General features: G+C 46.7%; 2 protein-coding genes across 2 annotated transcripts; both read left to right on the top strand.

The window, feature by feature from the left end:
• Positions 1-1,033: 1,033 nt before the first annotated feature.
• On the top strand, positions 1,034-5,481 carry LOC128728942 (integrator complex subunit 6). The gene has a single exon (XM_053822592.1). The coding sequence runs from the start codon at positions 1,034-1,036 to the stop codon at positions 5,441-5,443; it is 4,410 nt and encodes a 1,469-aa protein (XP_053678567.1). The 3' UTR covers positions 5,444-5,481.
• Positions 5,482-8,326: 2,845 nt separating this feature from the next.
• LOC128728940 (MAP kinase-activating death domain protein) lies at positions 8,327-25,822 on the top strand. The gene is made up of 16 exons (XM_053822591.1): positions 8,327-8,473; positions 8,541-8,887; positions 8,970-9,830; positions 9,894-10,020; positions 10,423-11,862; positions 12,317-12,666; positions 12,766-13,120; positions 13,198-13,401; positions 13,484-13,723; positions 15,174-15,671; positions 15,738-16,010; positions 16,092-16,259; positions 19,935-19,943; positions 23,222-23,294; positions 23,378-23,424; positions 24,094-25,822. The coding sequence occupies exons 1-16, from the start codon at positions 8,327-8,329 to the stop codon at positions 24,865-24,867; spliced, it is 5,913 nt and encodes a 1,970-aa protein (XP_053678566.1). The 3' UTR covers positions 24,868-25,822.
• The last annotated feature ends 318 nt before the right edge of the window (positions 25,823-26,140 follow it).

Raw genomic sequence — 26,140 nt, 5'->3', positions numbered from 1 at the left:
AAATAATTTTTCATTCATAATAAAATTGCATTTATATTCTTTCGAAATCGAGCTTCATTTCTAGGTATGATATGCTCAATCTATGAATGCGGTTTTTCACTTCAACTCCATCGTGTCAACTCAACCTATCCATCTGGTTTACGTGAACTAATCAGCCTACACCCGATAGGTAAAGAAAAAAGAATCTTTTAATATCGTGTCATTAGTTGATTCACTAAATGGTTTATCGTTTACGAGAGGAGTGTATTTAATATTCATAATGTTACAAAATGAAAAAAATGAACCTTTTCAATTTCCTATTTTGTGTGATGGACACTTAGTCTTTTATAGCCAGTACAACAGGTTGTGAGCAAATTTTTATTGTCATAAATCACGCTGTATAAAGTTTTGCTGATAAAATTATTTTGATATAATATTCCTCTAGCGTTTGTGGTCCGCTGTTTCTGAACGCTGACTTTTTGTTTTGTATTTTGTGTAACGTAACTCGTCAATTTTAAGCTTTTGCTCCTTGTTTTTTTTTTGCCAAGCTATTCACAGTGGCCGGCCGTTCGAAGCAGTGGTTGAATGATCTGGCTAAATATGACACTGTGAGCCTAGTTATCATTAAACAGTGCTAGATAGGCAATAATAGGAATCCGTGTTAAAATAGTGAAATGTGTTGTAAGAATGTGTTATGTGACATAAGTATAAGTTTAAGTATTCATATAATTTTCAAAATTGAATCGTTGCCTTTTTTCAATGAGTTTATATTAAAGAAAATATTTAGTAATTTATAAAATAATATTATTAATCAAGTATTTTTTGTTCAAAATTAGTGTAATGCATTTAGAATTTCTGCTGACATTGATACAATATAATATGTTTACATATGTACTAATTTGTTTTTGTTAATGTTTTATTTTTACTCACAGCTACCACATAATCTAGCAATTAACGAGTGAAGCTGAAAAAAGGGAATGCTGTCCGCATTAGAGCTCATCTATATTCTGAATGAACGATTCGAATGTAGAATATTTGCTTCGATTAACTGAAAATGACGATCATAGTTTTCCTAGTGGATACCTCGGCGTCAATGTGCCAGCGTTCTCTGGTGAATGGCGTGCAGAAAACTTATCTCGATATTGCCAAAGGTGCAGTAGAAACGTTCTTAAAGTTTCGCCAACGATCGCAGGATTGCATGGGCGATCGCTACATGCTGTTGACATTCGAAGATCCGCCTAACAACGTGAAAGCGGGCTGGAAGGAAAATCATGCGACGTTCATGAACGAGTTGAAGAATCTACAAAGCAACGGGCTTACCTCAATGGGAGAGGCATTGAAGAATGCGTTTGATTTGCTCAACCTCAACCGCATGCAATCTGGCATCGACACGTACGGACAAGGACGATGTCCTTTTTATCTGGAACCATCGGTTATCATCGTTCTCACGGATGGCGGCAAGTACGCCTTCCGGAATGGAGTGCATCAGGAGATAATTTTACCTCTGCATGCACAAATGCCGGGCACGAAGCTAACGAAGGAACCGTTTCGGTGGGACCAAAGATTGTTCTCCTTGGTGCTTCGAATGCCAGGGAACCGCGTGGAGGAGCGAGCCGATGGGAAAGTGCCGTGTGACGATTCGATGATCGAAAAGATGTGCGAGGTAACGGGCGGCCGTTCGTACAAAATTAAATCCCACTACGTGCTCAATCAATGTATCGAAAGCTTGGTGCAGAAGGTTCAACCTGGTGTGGTGATTCACTTCGATCAACTTATCACAAACAACGGCGATAGCAGCACAGCGGACATTCAGTTTCAAGCCACCAAGCGCATGATTTACGTGCCCAAGCAACACCCTTCACAGAAAACGTTCCCCGTAGGCTACTGGCCGATACCGGAACCGTATTGGCCGGATCCTAAACTGACCAACTTGCCACCCAGGGATGCGCATCCGAAAATTAAAGTAATTTCTCCGTGTTGCGACGAGCCACAGGTGCTGCGTAACTTTCCTATAGATAAGTATGAACTGGAAGCTAGCCCGCTGACGCTGCAATTATTGTCGAAAAAGGAGTCCAATAAGGTGTGGCCGCTGATCGTCTCCACTGGCATGCAGGGCGAGATGCCCTTCGGATATCTCAAGCCAAACAGCACACTGCCGATTGTGCATCTTTACGTATTGCCGTACAACTATCAGATGCTACTACCGTTGATTAACGATCTGTTTCACAAATTCAATCTAAACCCCCCGAACGATTGGGTGTACAAATTCACGAACTACGTAAAAACGATACCACAATACTATTGCCCGTTTCTGCGTCGAGCACTCGCCACAATGCCGAACGTGCCCTATCAGCTCGTGCAGTACATATTACCGGAGAACTTGGACAGCTACCTCTGTCCGGCGGTGGCAAATTACCTGAAGCAAATGAAGAACACGGCTAAGCAGGACCAGGAAAACCTGTGCCTGCGGGTGCTGAAGCAGTTGAAGCAACCAAAACCGGCCTACCATCAACTAGAAACTGTGAAGCTTAGCGCAAGTCAGCAGATAAAGCGTGACATCGTAACGCATCCGATGCTGAAGGATGCGTTCAATAAGATGCACATGGAGATAGCTAATTTTGATAGTTACACGATCGTCATTCCGTCAATCATACAGACGGCGGCGACGAAAAATTACCGCAATCCATACGACATTCCCCGGCGCGACCTGATCGACGAGATAGCACGAATGCGAGAGAACTTCTTCCATCTGCCGACGAGTGCGATCAGCGTGTTCACGAAGGACTCTGGCCACTGTCTGCCCATCTCGGATATGGGCAACTATCAGGAGTATTTGAAGAACAAGGAAACCCCGCTGCGCGAGCTTGAGCCGACGAACGTGCGCCAGCACATGTTCGGTAATCCGTACAAGAAGGATAAGAACATGGTCATGGTTGACGAGGCGGATCTCAACGATATGGCGCCGATGAAGCCAGGACCGCACCTGACAAGCCACATGAAGAAGAGTCTGGAACAGAATACGGTGTCGCGGTTGAGTCGTAAGCGGAAAGCTGGTCCTATTCGCAAAGATTACGTCTTCAAGAGGTCGGCACTGGATCTAGGTAGCACATCGTCGGGATCGCTGTCCGGTGAGGATGTAAATATGGCGGACCTGCTGAGCGACGATGATAGTTCATCGGAATATAGTAACAGTAGTGACACCGAGGACGATAGCGAAGGGTGTCTGGTGATGGCGCTTGATTCAACAGAAGAAGTGATGGAGGCAAAAATGTTAGGTAACTCAGAGGACATGTTAAATAGTGTACAAGTCTTTCTAGCAAAAGAGGACCCGTTGGAGGTGCAATGTGTTAGTTCGCTTGAGGCAACCCGGCTGCACGAAGGCGTTAGTGCGAGCAGTCCTAGCAAGACCGACAGTAAGGTGTCATCAAGTGACGGTGCACATCAAACTCCGGTGAGTCGGACTCAACCTAGCCTACAAATTAGCGCTCCACAATCGGACGAAGACTCAGCGGCCGGTGCGGACCAGTTGAGTGTAGTACGCCGCCCGCAATCACCTGATTCTCCTGGAAGCAGTAGTTCGAATACGCCTGTCGAAGATACTCAGAAGGAGCAGCAACGAGCGGACGAAGACTCAGCGAATTCGGAGAAGAAGCCATTAGTCGAACAAGCAGCTTTATCGTCGATTAACTCGGATGTGAGCACTGCGGACTCCGACGTGGCATCGTCGCGAAAACCACATGGGCAAGACCAAACAACGAATGCAAAGAAAAATTCTCAACAGCAGCAGCAGCAGCAGTCTGGGGAAACCGGTACAGTCGAGACGGTGAAGAAAACAACAGTTGTAGATCAAAATATTGCTTCAACAGAACCTACTGAGCCTCCTTTGCAGTCTGTTAGGCAGCCGTACGTAGAGCAACAGCAATCTCTGCCACGACACGAACAACAGGAAGGTGAGCAGAATCGTTTGCTAGCTTCAACGGCGGACACAATGGAGATGCCACAGCGTCCGGAACAGAACGATCACCAATCCGACCAAACGTCAGAACAGCCAAACCTAGTGCTCGCAACATCAGAAAGCCCTGCCGTATCTACGATTGAATCCTGTAAAGATCAGGTATCACAGAAAGACGATGATCCGGCATCTCCGGTTCGCACTGATGAGACGCCGGTGGATCTAGAAAAATCGGAACACTGCAACGACGAAACGCCTGAACCGAGTGTACAAGAATTGGAGCAAGATGAGGCAAAGCTAGCAAGGCTTCTGAAGCAACCGGAGCATTCCGTGGTCTCGATTTCGTTGATTCGGGACGTAGGATCAGATCAACCGGTGCAGCTAGACCTTCAGCTAAATTGGCAATCCCAAACGGAGAAAAGTCCTAATGCTACGGAGGTGAAGCAAACAGAGCCCCCAATCGATGCCATGGAAGCCACCAAGAAGTCCACCGAACCGAATCCCGAGCTTGCACTGGAAGTCCAAACCCCACAGCAATTAATATCTAAGGAATCTACGCTTACGCCACGGCAGCACCACGAGCAGCAGCTTGAACCACAGCATGAGCCGATACAGAGTGATCAGCCAGCAGAACAAAAGCACCCTGAAACTCAGAACGATCAACAGCAGCACGATGCTCATCCACAAAAGCCAACGCTTCGGCATCAACCGGTGCCACAGTGGTCACTCGCATCCTCCACCGGTCTCGATGACTCGAACGACCTGACGGATGTGTTGAAAATTTCCAACATTCTGAAAACCTGCCACAATGGTGGGGACAATGATAGGGAGAAGGACACCCATACCGAGGACAGTCCCTGCGACAGGCCCGCCGACCACGATGGTACAAAATCTCGACCGGAAACCGAAGCGGTGATGATGAACGGCATATCGGGTCCGATCATGAACGGAGGTGACAACACGATACAGCCCACGCTCAACTGGGACTACAACTTTGCGCTCTACTCGTGCGTGGAGGATGAACAGGAGCTGGAACAGATCGAGGAGATGAACCTAAAGACACGCTCGGTGGTATTCCGGGACATTCGCCGGCCCGGACGCGACTACACGCAGCTGATCAAGCACCTGGAACTTGTGCAGGGTAGCCGATCGACGCAGAAGAATTTCATTGACATGTGCATGCATGAGGCTAGACGTTTTCGAAGGCATCGCATGGCGGATTGCATTCAACAGTGGTGGGAGCATCATATCGGGCTTTCGAGTGGTATGAAGTCATCGTCACTTAAACTGGACGGTACCAGTGCGTACTACAGCTATGACAGCAATGACATGGAGGATGAGCAGGATAACGTGCTGGGATCGAATAATTTGTACTTTGTTAACGACACCGGCGCGTCCGTGTACGGCAGTGAAGTGTTCCGAAGCACGACACCTCCCAGCGCCATGTATATGAATAACAGCATTAGCATGTTATACGGGACCGACTTTAGTCACAATAATCATCATTTCTAGAAAAATCTGGAAAAGTTTCGAATTGTATAATTTTTTTTTTGGCAATTTTATTTTGTAAGCGTGAATAGTTAATTATGTTTTAAAGTGAAAATAATTAAAGCAATAAATTGAAAATTATATCATGTACACTGGACTCGGTTGTCAGCTCAGCTTTCTTTAGCTATGAACATAGCTCTAACATGAGAATGGAATGGGTTTGTGTTCTGTTGCTGTTGGGAAAATGATTTCGAAAATGATGCATCGGTTAGATTTTTTAAATTAAGCTTCAATAATATAAACTACTGCACCATCGGTAATTGCGAACATGCTTGACCTATTTATGCTATTGAAGGTTTACGTATTTTAGGACGTTTACTAGTCGATGTTTAATAGTCCCAATTCAAATTTGGTATGGTGCATAGATTGTTTAACCGTTTTCAGGATGCAACAACTCTGCGTTGTCATCGTTGTACCAGTGTTGAACTAAATCGATATACAAATCCACGGTTTGTTTGCTACCGTTTATGTAAACTTTGCTTTATCATGCTAGTTCGTTTAATGATTGTTGCATTCAGAATTTGATTGTTCAGTAATTTACCTAAAACATACATGTGGATCGTTACCTTGTAATAGCTGTCAGGCTAGTGTCCTGACAGCAATAAAAGCCCTGGCGCTAGGAAAATCGAGCAAACGATTTTCACAATAGTCACAAAAACCGCGCATGGAGGCTATACTGCCGTTATACATGTTCTCTAGTGTGACCATACAGTAGACTCAATATGTAGGACCTAGCATAACCACTAGCGCTCTCTGGAGGCTATTATCTGGAACCAAATCGGTTCGTCTACGGACAGGGCAGTGGAAAATTCGCAGCGCCTGCGCGCCCGCTCGCTTTATCAGCATACGAATGAGACAGCATGCTTCGTTCGTGCGAGTTTTTCCACAAGAAAGAGCAGGATGAGGCTGCCTCGGGCTTATCGGGAAAAAGGGCTTTCGTTCCATTTCCAGTACGGCTGTGTGAAAAACAACCACCAGTCAACAACGAAATCTTGAGCAGTGCAGTTGTGAACGGGTCGTCAGGGTAGTGGCTGCTTGACTTTTTGCATGATGTGAAAAGCAGCTAGTTGCATGTTACAAGGTGCTGGAGCAAATAGAGTGAAGCATGTATCGTAGACAGACCGCTCGCTAGCAGTATATTGTGCGCGTTCGTGTTCGTGCTGCAACGTCAAGGGGTTCCAACTGGTTCCGCTGTTCCGAAGTATAGGAATTCCCTGCGTATCAACCCCATCCGGTACGCAGCAGAACCATTCCATGTGGTGCACATACAGCCAAGGTGAGCGATTTAAGGGCGGTTTTGGGCGTCGTGCAGTTGACGCAGGATGGATGAAAGGTTGAGGTTCTCTACTCGCACGTTCTTTGTTCTTCTCACGATTCCTGGGGGTGTACTTGCTCGTCTTGAGCTGAATATAACTTATATGTATAGCACACCGTGGTCAGTGATGTATCTTAGTTCGTGTTCACGTTGATGCTGCATCAGCGTGGTGGGGTAGAAGGGACATATAACAGGGTGGCAGCAAAGAACGCACGCGTTATGTAATATTACTTCCACTTTCTTAAGATATATAAGGATCTTCTCGGAACATATAAGAGCACGGTAATGAATGCTCGCACATAGGCTGACCTGCGCCTGGGATGGGCGAGTCTTCATCCTGTTCCTCGTTAACATGGGCTGTGACCACGTGGATGACGGTGTTCTACATTTTATCGATTTTTCTGGCTGTGCTTCAGCAAACCGACGTCAAAGCACGCAGCATCGATCGATACGATGCAAAGAAATTACGCTCGTAATACGCGTTTATCAATCTAGCTTATCGGGAAGGAAGCGTTTTGCCCTCGGGGGGATTGCGTGCTTGGTGGGTACATATTTCATACATTTTTAGCACTCTATATTCGTTCGCGAATCACCCGAAGGCTTCAACAAGTAGTAGGTGTCGAAAAGAGGGCCGCAGCACAGTTGAGCTGGTGGCTTTCCCAGAAGGGTGCTTCTGGGAAAAAAATTAATCGAGTTCGCACCGTTTCGCTAGATACTAGGAAGGGAGGGAGTGAGTATCATTTTGGTGTATATTTGCTATTTTTTTGGAGAGTTGTAACTAGCTCCAGGGAGTGCTTTACATGCCAGTGAATGCATGACCTTGATGGTGTTGGCTGCCTGCAAGATATGCACATCGAGCAAGTACATTTAGCGAACGGGATAAATTCGTTTACGTCGTTTGCTAATGCATATTAGTGTTATTACTCCGATTAATTGCTACAATTTCCATGAATCTGCCTGGAAAAACATTAATTCTAGAAACGAATGGAATGGTGAAATGGGTTTTATGGTTTTTTTTGTCGAAAATAATCTTTTTCTACGTGAAATCCTTCATCGTGGTAGTTTGATTTATGTACGTTCAAGAATGGTTGTGTTCATTTGCACTCCAGCTGAGTTTGTACTATTAGATTTTATACAACAAGGTTAAGAGTGTATGTTACTAATACCAATATTAAGCGAGAATTTCATCATCATGCTCAAAGTCTTACGTCAGCTGTCCATCCTCTAACCATTTTCTAAGTAGTTGCCACGCGCGTAAACGTCAATTGGTGTAGAATTTTTCCCCATTGTTAAGGATATCATAACCTAGCAAGCTTATCTGGTATTCTTATTTGTCGTTTGTACTGCATTTATTTTTATTGCAAAGATCATCACCGTCATCTGCACTGAAAAACGGCATAAATGTGCTGGGGCGTATGCTATACCCTCACCCAACTCAACCGATACGCGGTGTGCTGAGCTTTCCGTAAATCGGGTGCTCCAGCTAGTACGTCTTGCTTCCCACTTGTCACCGGTAGACGTCACTCACCGCAATGGCGGAACAGCAACAGCGTGACTCACTCTGTCCGCGGTTGATCGACTACTTGGCAATCGTCGGAGCACGGACCACGTTCGTGCCACGTTCTGGCAATGGCAACACCGGTCCAGCGGCCGGTTCCTCCAGCCAATCTTCGGTACAGGTCGGTAAACCCACAGCTCAGCTCGTCCTGTCGCGTCCTAACGCTCTCTCATTCCACCGTCGAATAGCTGCCGGAACTATTGCGCCGTTACCCACCGATGGATCACGACGACTTCCCGCTGCCCCTGGACATGGTGTACTTCTGCCAGCCTGAGGGATGCGTTAACGTTGGATCTCGACGCACCGGAGCTGCTATCCGGGACACGACGTCGTTTGTGTTCACTCTGACGGATAAGGACTCTGGCAAGACGCGGTACGGCATCTGCGTCAACTTCTACCGACCGATCGAGAAGTCGCTGCCGCGGGTGAGCGTTGGATGCGGTGCTACTTCGGGAAAACAACCGCCTAATTCGTCCTTGCGGCGAGAGTCCTGGCGCAAGAGTATGGAGAAAAGCTCGGACTCTGCGTTTTCCAGGTAGGTGAAGATCAAGAGGTCTGACGAACTACTGCAAAGCTCGTGTAGTGAAGCTCATGTGTATAACGCTTCTGTTTCGCAGTGACTACCGGAGCAGCAACATCGCACCAAGCGACTCTTCCGATCGCGACTGCCCGAGTCGGCGAGATTCCGATCCTCCAAATGCGAGCAGCAACTACGCTGCGACCCATCAGTCCTTGCTGGGTGTGGTCGGACCTTCTGGAGACTCCGAGTCTGGCGGCAGTCATTCGCCTTCGCCGCGGGCCTCTCGCAAACGGTCGAAGGTTCGCAACCACTCGCTGACCTCACTGTGTATCCTGTCGCATCATCCGTTCCTGTCGATCTTCCGTGAGTGTCTGTTCATCCTGAAGCGCCTCATCGACGCCTGCAACGATTCGTGCAGCCCGAAGCGAATCGGAACGTCCAGACCATCGGTGCGGGATAGTGTTTGGAACGTGCTGACCAACCAGGCGTCTGAGACGACCGCATCTGCCATCCTACACGATGTGCAGGAGATCGAGACCTGGATCCTGCGGCTGTTGTCAGCTCCTGTGCCTGTACCAGGGTCGACACGCGTTGAAGTGGATGTGCTGTCATCGACGCTATATCAACCGCTAGTATTCGCGTTGCCTGACCACACTCGCTTCACGCTGGTTGACTTCCCACTACACCTGCCACTGGAGCTGCTCGGTGTGGAGACATGCCTGCGCGTGTTGACACTGATCCTGCTCGAGCACAAGGTGATCATACAGTCGCGGGACTACAACGCGCTCTCGATGTCGGTGATGGCGTTTGTGCACCTGATCTACCCGTTGGAGTACATGTTTCCGGTTATTCCTTTGCTACCGACGTGTATGGGCAGTGCTGAGCAACTGCTGCTGGCACCCACGCCCTACATCATCGGGCTTCCGGCGACGTTCCTCATGTACAAAAAGAACTTCCGGTAAGCTTGGACGAGTCTTTCTTTCTCTGACGACGCCTAGTTTAACTGGTCGCTGTTTTCCAGACTACCGGATGACATCTGGCTCGTTGATCTGGACTCGAACAAGCTGACGCCAGCATCCGGCGATATGGAGATCGTGCCGATGCTGCCGGAACCGGAGGGAGGCATTTTGAAGAATCATCTCAAGCAGGTACCTGTTCATAGCGTAATGGAAATGATTTTTAACCGTCAGTCCGGATGTGTAAATTGCCTAGAAATGGCAAAACGTCTTTACCCCTTTAGAATATTGTACATTTCTCTCTCGGGGGTGGTTCTGTTATTTACTGTTAATATTTACTGTTTGTCCTATGTTTGGAAACCCCAATTGACGTCAGAATATCATAATACAAGCTGCCTTATGCAGGCAGTGTAGGTACACCTTTTTTGTTGCAAAAAAAACACTTAATTTCGAAAATGGATACAAGACACTTTACTACTTGGTATATCAATTAGCACATCGCTTTGACCGATGTAACAAGTCAACTTATCCAGATAGGTGTGTCCCACGTTAATGACTTGTTGAATATGCTTTTTTTTGTTGCGTTTCTCAAAGGCACTGAGCTCTATGACGACTGGGAACCAAGTGTCTTCGGCGCCAGCTCGCCAGCAAGCCGGTAATGGTCGCGACAGCTTTAGCGGATCGAATGCCACCACCGGACTAGCGTTGCAGGCTCCTCAACCGTCCGGGTCACATGGAGCAGGTCATGGTGCTAGTGCCGGTGTGTCTCAAACCGGCCCACCAGGATCGACAGTTGCCTCTCAGCAGCCTAGTCCAGTCGGTATGCCACCTGCCTCGAATCCGCTCATCTTTGGAGCCGACGTCGATTCGGTGGATGTCGCAACTCGCGTAGCCATGGTGCGGTTCTTCAACTCGCAGAACACGCTGGCGAACTTTACGGAACACACGCGCATCTTGCGGCTGTACCCACGCCCGGTCGTTGCCTTCCAGATTAACAGCTTCCTGAGGTCACGTCCTCGGACGTCCGCCCTGCTGAATCGATTCGCTCGTACCCAGGCAGTCGAGTGGCTGGCTGAGTGGTCACTGACGCCCTCAAACGTGGCATTCCTGCGTGTCCAGACCGGTGTGCTCGACCCGGCTCAGGTCGGCGACAAACCGAAATGGTACGCACATACCCTCAACCCGATCCGCTTCCAGGTGTGGGATGAAGGCAGTACTCTAAGCGGTGCTCTGAAGCGCATGCTGCGTCTCGAGAGTCAACCGACGGACGAGAGTGGTTCTGACTCTGACGGTGCTGATAGCACTAGCTCGTCATACTCGTCGCTTAGCGACTTCGTATCTGAGATCGTGTCATCAGACCTGTCACCGAGCCTGCACGAGGTGTATGCGAGTCAGCATCACCATCATCATCACGTAGCACCGAAGAACCTATCGTCAAATCTGGATCCACATCTCGTGTATCGGCCACCGAGCTCACTGAGATTCCCTGAAGGTATGCAACCAAAGCCGCGTGAGCCTCCCGGTGGAGATCCGCAGGACTCGGGTGGGTCGACCTCTTCCAGCCAGTCAGACCTCAGTTCGCCCAGCTTCAACCGCGATTCTGAGTTTGAATTCAATCCGAAGACACGCAACGAGGTACATCTGGTCGTGAAACCGGAGCGCGAACACGGCAGCTTTGAGAACGAATCCGACTCCAACTCGACCACTACACCGAAGACGATTGTTTCGAAGGACAGTGCAGGTTCACATGAGGCGATGGCAGGCGCAAAGCGTGCCGGCAAGCTGTGTAAGATACCGCCACCTATATCACCCAACTTCGGGCGGCAGCAGAGTGGAGCTAACTTGCTAGCTCGCACGTCCAGCTCGGGTTCTACCGGCTCTGGAAGTCATCCACCATCGCTAGGGTCGGCGGGCTCCCAGCGTCAGAGCTCACAGGGCTCACTGTTCGAGGTGTTGACGACTCAGGCAAAGGAACTGGTGAGGGAGACGACCCGTCAGAGCAGCCAGGATGGGCTGCTAGCACAGATGGACAAGGTAGGTTGCGGATGAGATACGTTCTCGCCAACAACCAGCGATCTGGATCGAGTTGCTCACACAGGTTGAGCTCTCCAGCGGCTGGTCTATGTCTTCGATGTCTGTTCCCTATGATTTAACATTAAACCTCCTCTCTAACTTACCGTCTTTTTACCTTTTCTTTCGCCTTCTTTCTGTTGCACGCTGTCCCTCTTTGTTGTTGTTCGTTATCTTCAAAATCCTACTTTTCCGGAATGTGTTAAGTTAAAAGTGCAGGCCAAGGAGATAGAAGAAGATCTCAAGATTCTAGCTCCCCTTGAGCAGGTGTGTTTAGTTTATTTTCTACTCTTACTATTTATACCATTGCGTTTAGTTAGTTTTGCCGCTCTACCGGCGATTCGGTTTCCGTTCACGGTGCTTTGGGGCTCTTCTTAGCAGAGCGGTTGTAAACGTTTTGCTGATCTCGCATTTGCAGCTGACACTTCAGGCGAAAAAAGCCGCCGAAGAGGCGTCAAAGCAGGCGCTCGAGGCATCCAAGCAGGCAGCCGGTGTCAGCAAGAACACCATCGAGGATCTAACGTACGTGGGTAAGTCCACCATCGGGGATCTCACCAAGTCCGCCAAGGAGGCAGCTGCCAAGAAAGGACTGCTACAGCAGGGAACGGGCTACGTAGGACCGCAGTCTCTCAGCTCTCCAACGGCGAATACGGTGGCCACCACCAACCAGTCGCTGTTCTCCTCAATCACAAGCGACTTTAACGGGATCGCACAGTCCACGTCGTCTATGTTCTCCGACCTGTTCGGTAGCAAGCCAAAGAACCAGCCGCAGCACCACCAACACCAACAGCAGCACCATCAAAACCAGCAGCAGCACCATCAGCAACAGCAGCAACACCATCAACAGCAGGATTCGCAGCGAGCTAGCAGTATGCTGCAACAACAACAGCAGAAGATGAAAGAAAAGCTGTCTTTTGATCCGTTCCCCGGACGAAAGGGTCTAGTCGAGCGCAATCCGCTCATCAAGCACTCAGGTCCGAAGCAGACCAAAGAAGAGATCCAGCGAATACAGAACGCAGAGCGTTCGTCCAGCAACTCCGAAAATCAAACCTTCCTGAAGGACTTAGTTAATCAGGTGCTGGCGGGCGAGGGCGTCGGATGGCTGAAGTTAAACCGCCTAAAGAAGCTCATGGAGGATGAATCGTACCGCATGCTAGTGCTGGGGAAGCTGAATAGGACACTGGAGCGTAAAATCGGTCCTGATGACCACATCGACGATGTGGTACGTGTACACATGCCGATATGATGGTGGATCCTTTTGTGACGCTTCTTTTTCTCATATGTTGTATCCTTGCACAGTGCATATCGAAATCCGTGTATAAGGGAACCCTCAAGTGTCTAGTAGCGATCACGCACGGGTTGGAGCATACGATAGGCAACTTTGGTCTCGGTGGGATGGCTTCCGTCTTCCAGATGATGGAGATCGCACACACGCACTATTGGAGTAAAGATTTAACCGAAGGTGCAGGCTCCGACATGTCTGCTAGCCTGCTTTCCAGCCAAGTAAGCACGATCGGATCCAGATAATCGCAACAACGCAGCGTGTCGTTTGATTTAACACCTTCTTGTTTTGCATCTCTTCCAGAGCGTCAGTCCGATGGGTAGTCGCGAGAATCTGCGATCGCCCCAAAGTCCTTCGGAGCTGTCGGACTGGATGTTGGGAGGCTCACGGAAGAGCTCTAGTGCCACCAACGATCACGTCGTCTTGTCGCGTCATCCTTCAGAAAACGAGCACGAAAACCAGACCACGTCGGAGATGTTTAAAGATATGCTGTCGCTTAAACGAAACATGCTGTTCAACAAGCTGACGTCGTTCGAGTCAGAGGTATGTAGGGCACTTAGTTATATAAGGCACATTTCGACTATATTAGTTATTTGTTCTCGACTAACTACAACGTTCGTTACATGTATCTTTCTCAATAGAATTGCGTAAGATGATAACTTCATTCAATTTACTATTGCTTTCGACTTACTCGTTTGGGGCATGTAATTTGTTGTACGAGATGGAATTTTCTATTTATCTAGCTCTAAATAGCGTAATTTATACGATCAGATTACTTGTTCGGTTGTGTTTTAAGCAACCTGTCATTTATTGTTTGGTTTCTATTTGTCATTTGGAACAACTTTACAAAAACTTCGGTCACTGTTTTAATACAATCAATTTTGCTCTTTAGACGCTAAATTTGCATCATGAATGCAACGGCCTCAGCAGACTACCATTCCATTTGACTGAATGTAATAAGCTAATTTTTGACAAAATGTTCTAGGTTCACTTTGTATATTTTCCTTTGTATATTCGAAATTACTACTTTTTATTACCCAAGGCTCATGAGGGTTACGTAAATGGCATCATATGTTACAAATTCTCTCAAAAGCCCTATTGGGTATTTTTTTTTATTATAGTTTATTACTTAAACTAAATCCTTTAATGGTACAGTTAATGTAATAAAGAGTAATGAACACATTTAGTTAGTGCTATATGATAAGTAGACGTATTAATTTTTGAACTATTTTGTGTTTTATTCTTCTTTGTATCATTATGAAATTCTTTACCGAATGCATTAGAAGTTCGTGTGTGTATCTGTTGATTTTACTGTACGCTCTGTGTAACTTTGTTCGTTTTAAGACCAGAAAAAAAACCGCCACTACGGTCAGCTCGTCACTGCCTAACCCACCAATTCCTGTCTCGCCTCATTCCGACATGCTGTATACTGGTTCTATAATTCTATGTGTACGCTTGAAATTGTGTGTTTCCTCGCCTCTACAACACAGGGTAGCATTGCGATGCAAGATTCATCTGGTACATTATCTGTCGCTAGTGACGTTTTGCCGCAACAGCAATCCGGTGACTTTTTGGCCACTTCTATCTCTTGCCGGTCAACGGTGTCGGACACCGAGTACGAGAAAGTAAGTACCAGGACTCGCTCGCGGCACGTTGGGGAGCGTCCCCAGGCCCTTAGGGCTGAACCAGTGATTAAGCCACCATGTTTGCTTTTTCTCCCTCTCGCTCTCTCGCTCTCTCGCGCTCTTTGCGCTCTCTCTCTCCCGCGAGCGTGCGTATGCGCGTGGGTGTGTGTGTGTGTATGTGTGTGTCTGTTGGTGTGCGTGCGTGTGTGTGTTGTGGGTGGCATGCCTGTTAATATCTCGACGTTTGTCCTCTCGCGTGTTAAGAGGTCGACTTTTGCTTTAGTCCTGTTTTTGTCAAATTCTGCGGTATTGTACCAACGCGCGGAAGTTCATTTGAAGGTCACTCGCTTTACTTGCAGTTCCCGAAGAGCTCCGCGCTGAAGGACGCCAAAAAGATGGCGGGCGGCATCTTCTCCGGCAAATCGTCGCTGAGTGCCGGCTTCCGGTATACAGGTGGCAGCCTGATCCCGTCGTCCGGATCGCCCTCACCAGACGCGCCCCGGGTGTACCTTTTCGAGGGGTTGTTGGGTAAGGATCGCTCCGGTATCTGGGATCAAATGCAGTTCTGGGAGGACGCGTTCCTGGACGCCGTCAGCCAGGAGCGGGATATGATCGGTATGGATCAGGGCCCGGGCGAGATGATGGAACGCTACAAGGCACTGTCGGAGTCGGAACGCAAGCGGCTAGAACACGACGAGGATCGCCTGCTGTCGACCATGTTGTACAACTTGACCGCGATCCTGGTCATGCTGAACGTGCACAAGCTCGAGATAAAGAAGAAAGTGCGTCGACTGTTGGGCAAGAGTCACATTGGCTTCATCTACTCGCAGGAAGTGAACTTGCTGCTTGATCAGATCAACAACCTTGTAAGTGTTTCTCTAGACTCCAGCAGACTTCTGGTAGGTTAACACACTTACATTCGCCCCTATTAGCACGGCAACGACATCGACTTGAAGCCACTTGGTTCACGATTGCTACACAGGCAGAGTTTCACCGTGCACCAAGGTGTCGATGCGAGTGGTTCTCTCAGGTTCATCGAAGTAAGAGATGACGGTTTGGTTCTACGTTCCGTCAATGGCAGTATCACCGAACGTTGGTGGTTTGAGCGGCTCGTCAACATGACCTACTCCCCTAAGACCAAGGTGCTATGTCTCTGGCAACGTAACGGCGGTCAGACGCAGCTGCACAAGTACTACACGCGTAAGGTAGGTTGCTCACAAGCGATCTACATTCCTGATACTATGATCGTCCCATCTTCTCGCCTCTTCTCCTGCACCACGATTCAGTGCAAGGAGCTGTACAACTGCATCAAGGAGTCAATGGAGCGCAGCGGTTGCGCCGGCCAAGCGCCCGAGCTGGGAGGTGAGTTTCCGGTGCAGGACATGACCACCGGCGAAGGCGGACTTCTGCAGGTGTGCCTCGAAGGTGTCGGGCTGTTGTTCGCAAACAGTAAGGTAAGTCCGATGTTGCCCGCTTGTTCATCCGTTGTCACGCCCGAACTGTGTCCTTTCTTAGCTTGTACCGTTTGGTTTCGACATCCCTTCCGTTCTTCATTCTCTATACCACCACATGCATCAGTATTACTCGTACTCCGGTATGGTTGAGACCTTACTGCGTATCATTTTAACACTGCTGCTCCGTCTAGACATGAAAGCTCAGGGAACCCCGGTAGCTAGTGGTGCTAGTGCCCATTGCGATCAGCAAGGCAAGAGCAGGATGAGCTCTGGCGTCTGCTGTACAGTACCATCATCTGTATTGTCTAGCAGACGTTAGGTTTAATCCCTTATCGGTTTTCGATAGCTTCTACACATTACACTTTTTTTTCTTTTTTGATAAAACCTTTACCGAATACTGCTAATGCCCAAGTGAATCGAATCCATTAGCGGTAGGTTTCAAACTTCAACAACGAAATGTTGGCTTTGACGCAATAGGACAATTGTCTGCAATAGTAATCAAAAAGGCTAGTTAGCATTCCAACATTTTCGCAAGTAGCATTTGGAATAGATCAGAATAAAACATTATGTTACATGCTGATTTAACATGACAGTAACACGATATGGTCACAATAGCTCCATTCGTAACTATGTTTATATCGTAGTTACTAGATGCTCGTAAAAATTCTACCGGGGTGTGTACACCTCTCATAATGCTTTAAGTTTTTATCGAATATCAATTCATAGCAGCAGCTGCAATTAGCTCTTTTTACCTCCCACGTAATTGTCAATTTGTCGCCCCTCCTAAAGTACGCACATTTGCGACTGTTTTAATAACACTGTGATAACGAATGTAGAATTGATCAGGTTCTAAACAGGCATATAGCGTGCGTCGTACCGTTTCTGTTTATCGCTATCCCATTCGTTCCGGTTATCCTTTCATTCGGTTTGAGTTTCAATTATTTGCTTGCGAACTGACACGATTCTGTTCAATTTGGTTGTCTATTTTCTTCTGAGATTGGTTTCTCTCGAACATTCGGGTGTATTTTTCAAGCTACTATGTAACTGATCAAGGACCTTCTCTAGTTGGCGAACCGAAAGATTAGTCTTTTATTGTTTGGCGAAACGAAGCAATGCAAACTAAGCTCGATCTACTCTAATGAATTCTCCAACACCCAAAGCTCTTGTGTTGCCTAATGCATTTCATTCAACAGACAATTTTATTATTACATATCATAGTCATATAAAATAAGCAAATTCTCATAACTCGAAGATATAAGCACAACTTGCGTGTAGATGTCAAAGTTATGTATGTTTTACTGACCGTTTATTTTCTCTTCCGGTTCGATAACTTATAGCAACAATATTCCAGTTCTTACTACGCATGTCTTACGTTTGTATCCACTAAATAGCTCACTCGTTATTATGAGGCTTCTCGATCTAGTTGTATAAAGAAGATTTTAACCATGTTCAAGCTCGAAACTTGTTTATTGAGCTTCAGTTTTCAAGCTATCGCTTTATTCGCTCGCTCAAAATTAAAACCTGTTCCCAATCTCTGTTCACAAGCTGTCTGTTCGACGTTCCTACTCATCCATTTGACGGGTAGCTTAATGGCAACCTCCCTCCCTAGCCCTTTGCTCACTCTTCACCTTTTGTATTAAATCACTATGTATAGCTACATTGGTGTATTTCTTTCTTTATGTCCAATGTCGAAACGAATTCGTAACGAACTGACATTGAAGACGATCATTTGCGTACTCCTGTAAGCCCAGTTACCACAAGTAGTGTACGTTGTCACGTCCCCTAGCTCGTTGTCAATTATCGGGGTGTGTCATAGTTAACATTTCTGCTGTTCCTTCTCGTCCCACTTTCTAGCACCCAACATGAAAAAGATTCAAATTCAAATTTTGACTCTAGGCCGGTATCTTAAACGAGTGATAGTCGTTCCACAAGACAGTTTCGATTAGTTTGTTTCGCTTGCATTTGATACGCCACAATCTACACGTCGCTTTCTTACATTTTGTCAGACCAGCCATCATTCTAGGCTACTTCTTATGAGCACGTATTGAATCGAATGTGTTGCCTTTCTTCTTCCGTTTCTGTTATGCTCGCGTTTTTTTTTCGTGTTGGCGCTTTGGAATGTGCCTTGTAAGCGGCAGTCTCCTATAACCGTGCATGGCCAAGTCACATCTCTCGATCAGAAGGTTCTCTAGCCTGCAACTAGCTTCTAAACCTACGTTGGTCTACGAAGCCTTATGGGAGAAGTAACAGGCGTGCTGCTCCTCAATGACATGAAGATGAGATGGCAACAAAGCATAATTTATTTGTTGGATCAAGTAGCGTTATTAGTAACAGCACGAAAGGTTTCCGCCATTTTAATAGCAGTGTAAAGCTACATTGCTCCTCAATACTACTGCTAGCATTTGCAAGAGTTCTGCCACTTTTTTATTATGATGACTTGGCATCGATCGTTGCCACAAATTGTTGGCTACGCCAGATACATCACTTTCTCTTTGGGAGACTGCAAAACGCTAGATTTTGTTTTGTTTTGTTGTATAATTTCATATTTCTGTGTTACGACAGCATACGCGATGTTTGCCTTGTTTCTCTTCGAACGAACGTTGTGGTTATGTTTTATTTTAATTCTTTACGTTATGCTGGCTGAGTATAGCCGTTTGTTTCTACGATCTTTCGTTTGTGGTATTTTTACATTCATATATATGCATAGATGATAACCTATTAACGATACCGCATCCTGATAGCGACAGATAGAGCATCGTTACTGTACTGTACAAGTGACGCTCTCCACGCCTAGTGCCGTCCTATTAGCAGTGGTCTATAGCGAATTCGTTTGCCCTTCTGGAGATGGGTCCAAACCCCGATGCAAGCACATAAAGAGAACCAGTTACAAACGAAGCAGAAAAGTTACATCAAAATCAAACACAAAGTTAAGATGATATACAAAAGACTTTTGAGATGGTCCTTGAGTGTATGGATTCGTTTCAGTTCCACTGATCGACTGAGTTCGCTAAGTTTTGTGTCTTCTGGGTTTTACATTGAGTTCGGTTTGTTTTCTTCTCTTTCTTTTTTTGTTCTACGTTTCCTTACGGTTGCCTTACTTTGTCGACCCGTTTCCGGCTGTTTCTTCGGTTGAACAACTGCATATCATGCTATCATTTATTTTCCCCTCATACTAATCCCCTCCCGAGCCCTCTCGTTCCTCACCTCCTTGCGTTACTGCAAGAGCAATGTTGCTTAACATTCTAGTTAGATGAAAAAATAATAATAAATTAATATGGACCAATAGATAGAAGTTAAACCGTAACCAAAATTAAAAACCATTCAGTTGTTCAGTAAGTTTTATTACTCCACGTATGGTTTGTAGTTTATTGTTTAGTCATCATATATATTTACCTACATCTCAAACGGAGCAATTTGACAAACTTCACTAATCATGATTTTCTTTCCTTTCTCTTTTATTCCTCCTTTTGAAACTGTCGAATCATCTAATGACGATATTCGATACTATGAATGAACGAAAAACTATGAATTCAATACGAACCTCGCTCATCGTCGATTATAAAAAAATTGAAAACATAAATAATGCAAATCGTAAAAAAATAATTCAAACATGAAACACGTTGCAAACATAAATCTGGATTATTTTAAACATTTACTATACTCATTTGCGGAAAGGACTTTGAGGTACAGTTACTTTTTTCTATTTTACTATTATGTAATAAGCGAGCCATTTGTTACAACAAAACCCGTCCACACATTTCACTCACAATGTACACGATTTAAAAAAAAATTAGCCAAAATTTGCAAAAAAAAACCCTTACAAAACAAACAACATCAACCCGACATCTACAAAGTAGGCCTCTTTCTGATTGTTGCTATTTCTATGTACGACGTATATTTTTCTGCTTCATTTCCTTGATTCCATTCTCGGTTTTCCAGATGCGACCTTTTCCTTTGTCCCCTCCCCCTCCTCCCTCCCTCTCTCGCACACACACATATAAACACACGAGCGCGGACGAATTCCAGGGCAATTCGTATTCAATCACCATATCACCTAGCTCAATGAATGCTTCACGCGCAACTAACCTCCTAGATAACATACATTCATCCCCCTCGTTCCAACACCCCCTTTCCTCCCTGCCCCGCACCTATCGCGAACGCAAGCCCTTATTCGTCCACCCTACTCCCGACCCGGCGCGTACTGCGTGCCGAGGTATATTGGTTTTGCTTTATCGTACCTTTCTGTTGCTCTTTTCTCCAATAAATGTAATGTTATGATAGAATTTAGACGTTCCTCGAACCTAGAAAGTGATTTTAATTTTGAAAAAAAAAATAAAACGAAACATAAACACCTCATTCGGCAACGAACAACATGTAAAGAAAAGAACGAATTAACTCGTTCTAAACAGAGCAAGCATGCAAAAGACAAAAGAAAAGAAAACAATAACGAACAAAACCAAAAGAGAAAAATGAGAGAAAAAGTAAGAGTTAAAGTAAGAGAAAGAGAAAGAGAAAGAGAAAGAGAAAGAGAGAACGAGAAAGAGGGGGTTGAGAGTCAACAAAACGCCCAGCTCGACTCCGTGCGCCACCTCAGCCTCGACTGAACTGGACGAGCAGAAAATCCAATCGCCCAGCCAAGCCATCACTAGCAATTATTTCTTTTCCATCCGTGTTCGTGTTTCGGTTTTTAGTATCCTTGCGACATTAGCTCACCCTAGATAGCATTGTTGGCGTTCAGCTGCGTTTGATGCAACATTTCTTCATTTCCTCTTTGTTTCGGTAAACATTTGAAGTAACACTGTACCTGGAGATGTATTGGAAGTTTTGGGTTTTTTAATCCTCGTTTCCGTATCCGTATCTGTTCCTTCTCCCTGTCCCCTTTCTCTTAGTGTCTTTTCGTTCGGTTTGAACGAGCTTCGTAAGCCTAGCCTAAGTACATCTGAATTTGAATTAGCGCATTTTTCTTGCATTAGGAGCATCGTCACGTTTCTGTGGTACATTTGTCACATACATAAATATATTTTGTTACATTCTCATGCTCCATTCCGTTTCGGTACGCTCATTAGCATGCAGTTTTCTGTTCACTAGACACAATCGCCGGTTGCAGCATTTGCTCTTCCCAACTAGACGAATGCGAAATTGGGCTCCACCATGTTCATTTGTACAATTTTTGGCATTAGCTGTTTCTAGGTTTGGTTGCGTTTGCTAGCTCACGGCAGGGCTGGATCCGCGGTTGTGCGGCTGGAAAGTGGGCTCCCACGTGCCGGCTCACAAAGATGGCGTCACAAAATGGCGCCGGAACCACGTGGGCCATCTTTCGCGCCAACAACCGACGGCACGGTACCGTCGAGCTGTTTCCGTTCTGTTTTATTTACTTCGTTGCATTAGTTTTGGTTTTATGTTCGCGTTCAAAAGCGTTTCAGTTACCGTTTTGTGTTTTTGTTGAGTCGATGTACAAACAGTATAAAAGAAGAAGCAAAAAAAAAACGATACATTAAAACTAATCTAAACAACATGTTCAGTTTTTAGAACCGATCGTTTTCGAAGACCATCTCACAAGTAAATTTGTTTGTATGATAACCTTTTCGAATTTCGCAACTATGGAAATGTGTTTACCGAATGGTGTGATTGATATTTATGTTCGTAGGCAAACTTTGAAACGGCATCTTCTTTTGCTCATAACTAGTTTATTATGTGCATAGATTTCACACGCTCATCGCGCTAAGCCGTGTTAGACACGAGTCTCCATAGACGCAGATTAATTGGACGATATGTTTGTTAGTTTATGTTTTCGTTTGGTTTCACTTATCGTTTGTTTTGAGTTTCGTTTTCTTTCGACCGTTGCGTTTCTCATCCTGTTTATTTCCGGTTTTGTATGATGCTTTTATCCGTTCCATTTGCACATGCTGGTAGCATAAGCTAGTTATGCTGCGAGCCCCAAAACACATCCCATGCTACATTCCATTTACGATTGCCCGGTAGCACCGTAGGCAAAGTGGTTTTGTTCGTTTTTACCATGGTTTTGTTTTATTGTTTTCGGTTTTGTTTTTTCGCTCGTTTCTGATGCCATTTCTCTTTCACACTCTTCCTTTTTCCGTTTCCGTTTTGTCGTGTGCGTGGTTCCATATTTTGCTTCCAAGTTAGACCTTAGAATGCTACTGGTAGCGGTTTAGTAGTTGTTTGCTTTTTATGAGTAAAAAAAAAAAGTTAAAAATAGTAAACCTCACGTTGAATGGGAACCGGGCAGCCCCCTCATAGGTTTGGAAAGGTGTAGCCACTTACGAGCGGATGAAACGGTGCTGCCCAATCCGTCACGCCAGCGCCTCATGTCGATATCTATGCTCATCCCTCTACCTGTACACGTATAGTTTTATGTATGCGTTTACTAGTACACTGACACACCACACCCTCACAGACACACACTCACACACGCGTGTGCGCACACACATACAGCAGACATGGCTATTAAGTAGATTGCGATAGGAATGTCCCGCAACAACCAAACACGTCCCGGCAGATCAAACACGTGACGAACACGCATTTGGCAGCCATGCCTTGCCCTCTCCCCCACCCCCTCTTACTACCCTTCTTCCCCTCACACTCATCTGCCCCCGCCCCCCCCCCCCCTTCTGCCAGAGCTTCCTTGGCCAAAAGCACGCGAACAGGTGCCTGGCTGGCAGCACTGACAGACGCTACATAGATGTTACAATGGCGTAGAGCTACACCAATACACAGACACTACACCACACACCACCAAACCGACGCGGCCGCGCAAAAAGCGGAAAGCCGTTCCGATGGCCAACGTCACTAACATGTCTCTCTTGTTCTCTTGGTCATCCATCGTCACGTGCTGAAACGCCGAAACCGTTAAAACCGTTAAAACAAAAAAACGAATGAAAAATTCAAAATTCCCGCTAAAATGCACACACCTCTACTATTGACGTGCTGCAACGCGGTCACAGTTCTTCATCCGGTTGAACCACATACGGAAGTGCTTCACGCAGAAGGGCGGCGTGTTCATTCTGGAAGAGTACAGTAAGTAGCGAAGGCTCGCCGTACGAAAGATGGCGGACGTTCTCACTGACGCTCGTGTGTGTGTTTCACTTATCCATTTGCAGATCCCAAGACGAGGCTGATTGTGCAGCGAAAATACAAATCCGCCATGGTAAGTGCGTGGGTTGAGCCATTGCGCAGTAGCTTGACATTTCACCTTCGCCTGTATGTATGTAAATTGGCCAGCATAAGCACTGCTTCGCTACGGCGATTTAGGGTAATTAACGGCGTCAGTAACTCTTACTGACGCTGGCCGGACATCTTAACATACGATGCGTAGTTCACGCCGATTAAATGCGTTCGGTAAAGTACGCCATTTTTTAACGAAAACAATCGGCCCGATGGAGGCGCTCACGTAATAGACGGCATTGCAGGATCAATAAGGGGTTGAGAATTGTCCCCACAGTGTCCAATTACGGCACATGCTGCGAGGTGCGCCTAAACCTGTTTCTGCGAAAGATCAGTAGCAAGTTTTAGCCTTTCTACATGCAGCATGTACACGGGGTGGATCTCTTTTGCCAGCACCGTAATCCGGTTCCACCAGCCAATTAGGCCATAAACAATGGTGTAGTGTGGAGGTGTTTTGTAGTGTAGAGAGCCAGGTCAGCCTCCCTGCACAATCCGTGGCACCTCTAACATGACATAATGCCCCCCCTTAGTGTGGTTCACCGCGTGGATTCACGCGCCAGGGTTCCAGTATTTCCGGTCCTGCAAGCCGCCGTGTGACCCAGACTCGTTTGCCTAACGAACACCCACCATTGTGACCCCTTGTACTCCACAGGCCGACCAGATCTGCTACGCCGTTCTGTGTGTCTTCTCGTACATCGCCGCTGGGCAGGAGCAAACCAAGCAGCAACACGGTGCTCCGGCTGGGAAAGGATCCACTGGCGGGCAAGGTGGGCAAGGTCCTACGGCACTAACTGTGCCGGGTAAGACAGCTCCACCACAGCAATCCCAGTCTCCACAACAGCAGCAGCAGCAACAACAGCAGCAACAGCAACAGTATCAGTCGCAGAAAGTCCACCAAACGCATCTTCCACAGCAAACTTCACCTAAGCTAAAAACTGTCGTCGGGAAACCGATCAGCCCGAAAGGAGCAGCTCAGCAACCCACAGGCACTCCTACTGCAGCTCAACAACAACCACAACAACAGCAGCAACAGCAGGATCAACCACAGCAGCAGGTGTTGCGGAAGAACTCCAACACCTCACAACCGGATCCCGCCATTGTGAAGTCACCACCGACGATTCCGGCCCGTCCAAGAACGGCAGCCTCCGCATCGTCCAGTTCACCCTCCAGCAGCCCACCCTCAATAAAGGCTCCGGTGTTGGCGTCCACCCGAGGTCCTCCACCAGCCATTCCACCTCGCACGAGCCTGTCACAGCGGTCGGATTCCGTCAGCTCTAACTCCGGTGGAAGTCATCAGCAACCACTGCAGCGGCAGTACTCCGCCATCGAGACGGCGTCGGCACGGCCAGCGACTACCAAACCGTTTCCGTTCCGGTCACTTCAGAAGCCCTCCTCCGACGCAGGTGGATCTTCGTTTGAGAAGTAATCTATCGATCTACTGTCGCTGACGTTCTGCTGCAGTCTGACCAGAACCTGACGATCTGCGGTGTGGTGTACCTGGGGGTATCAAATACAACGATAGGGAGCCTTTCCCGCGAGACATGGTCCATCGGGATCACCTTACTTTTCGGTTGCATTTCGCGGGTTTTCAGCGCGAGAACGCCGCTTTCGCGATCGTAACAGACAGGTTGGGAGGTATTGTTAAGATAAGCTTTAAATCAACGCAGCATGATGCTATTAGCGAACGACCCTTGAAGCTGTTTCACCGTTCGATGTGCTGTACATCGCAGATGGAAGGTGAAGGTGATGTACAAGCCATCGAGGGCTGTGGAATATACATATTCGCTGTACAATAAGTTATCATTTTCAGCACAAAGGGCACAGTTTAGTTCCGTTTCGTGTTCTGATTAGGCAGTCTGGAGTGTCGGAGAAGCTAGCATGGCAACAGGGACTCCACACTTGCCCGCTAGATGTATATACCACAGGAACCAATAGGATAGGCGAGTTCCCCATGTTTGTCGCAGTGTTGTCTGAGCTGTTTGGTAAAGCTTTCACGAGTTCGTTTCGACCCTGGGCCTGGTTGCCCACCTCAGTATTCTCGTACTGCGTCGTTTGGAGTCGTCCGTGCCTAGCGGTGGTCACATCCTTGGAGGTGAAGACAGCCCCCGATGTAGACACCGTGCACGGATGCAGCTGTTGCTTGTTTTCAGTTAAATGTGCGCTAGCAATAGGTACCATTTACGACGTTAAACGCTGGCCCCAAACCCAACCCGTAGGGATAGATAAATGGCCCTCTCCAGAACGTTACCCCCGACTAGTGTAGATCCGCCAGTGTGATAGCAACATGTACGCGTAGGCGAGCAAACACGAGAGCAATATATCTTTGTTGAGCTAGGCGAAGAAAACGGAATCCAAAATAAAAGCATTACATTACATGGTAACCCCAGGATGCTGTGTGTGGGTTTCACTGTCGAGTTTTGGAAGCTCTCCGAAAATGACCTGATGTTGGAAGTTAAAAGCCCAGTGAGACAAATAAGGTACATTTTGCCGTAAAGCAAACTCTTAAATCGATGCCTCTTAAGAGTATATTTTCCATCATTATTCGGTGCTGTTTAGTGGCAAAATGGAACTAAATGAAGCATTGCAGCTGCATTGTGGCAATGGTTTTTTAAGGAAAAATTTAATTGGTTTTTTTAAGGAAAAAAAATATTTCTTTCTCTCGTTTTCTTTCGTTTTTTCTCTCTCTTTCTCTCAATTTC

The sequence above is a fragment of the Anopheles nili genome, chromosome X (genome assembly GCF_943737925.1).
Source record: "Anopheles nili chromosome X, idAnoNiliSN_F5_01, whole genome shotgun sequence".
NCBI classification, from domain to species: Eukaryota; Metazoa; Arthropoda; class Insecta; order Diptera; family Culicidae; genus Anopheles; species Anopheles nili.
This window is presented reverse-complemented; position numbering and strand designations above follow the sequence as displayed.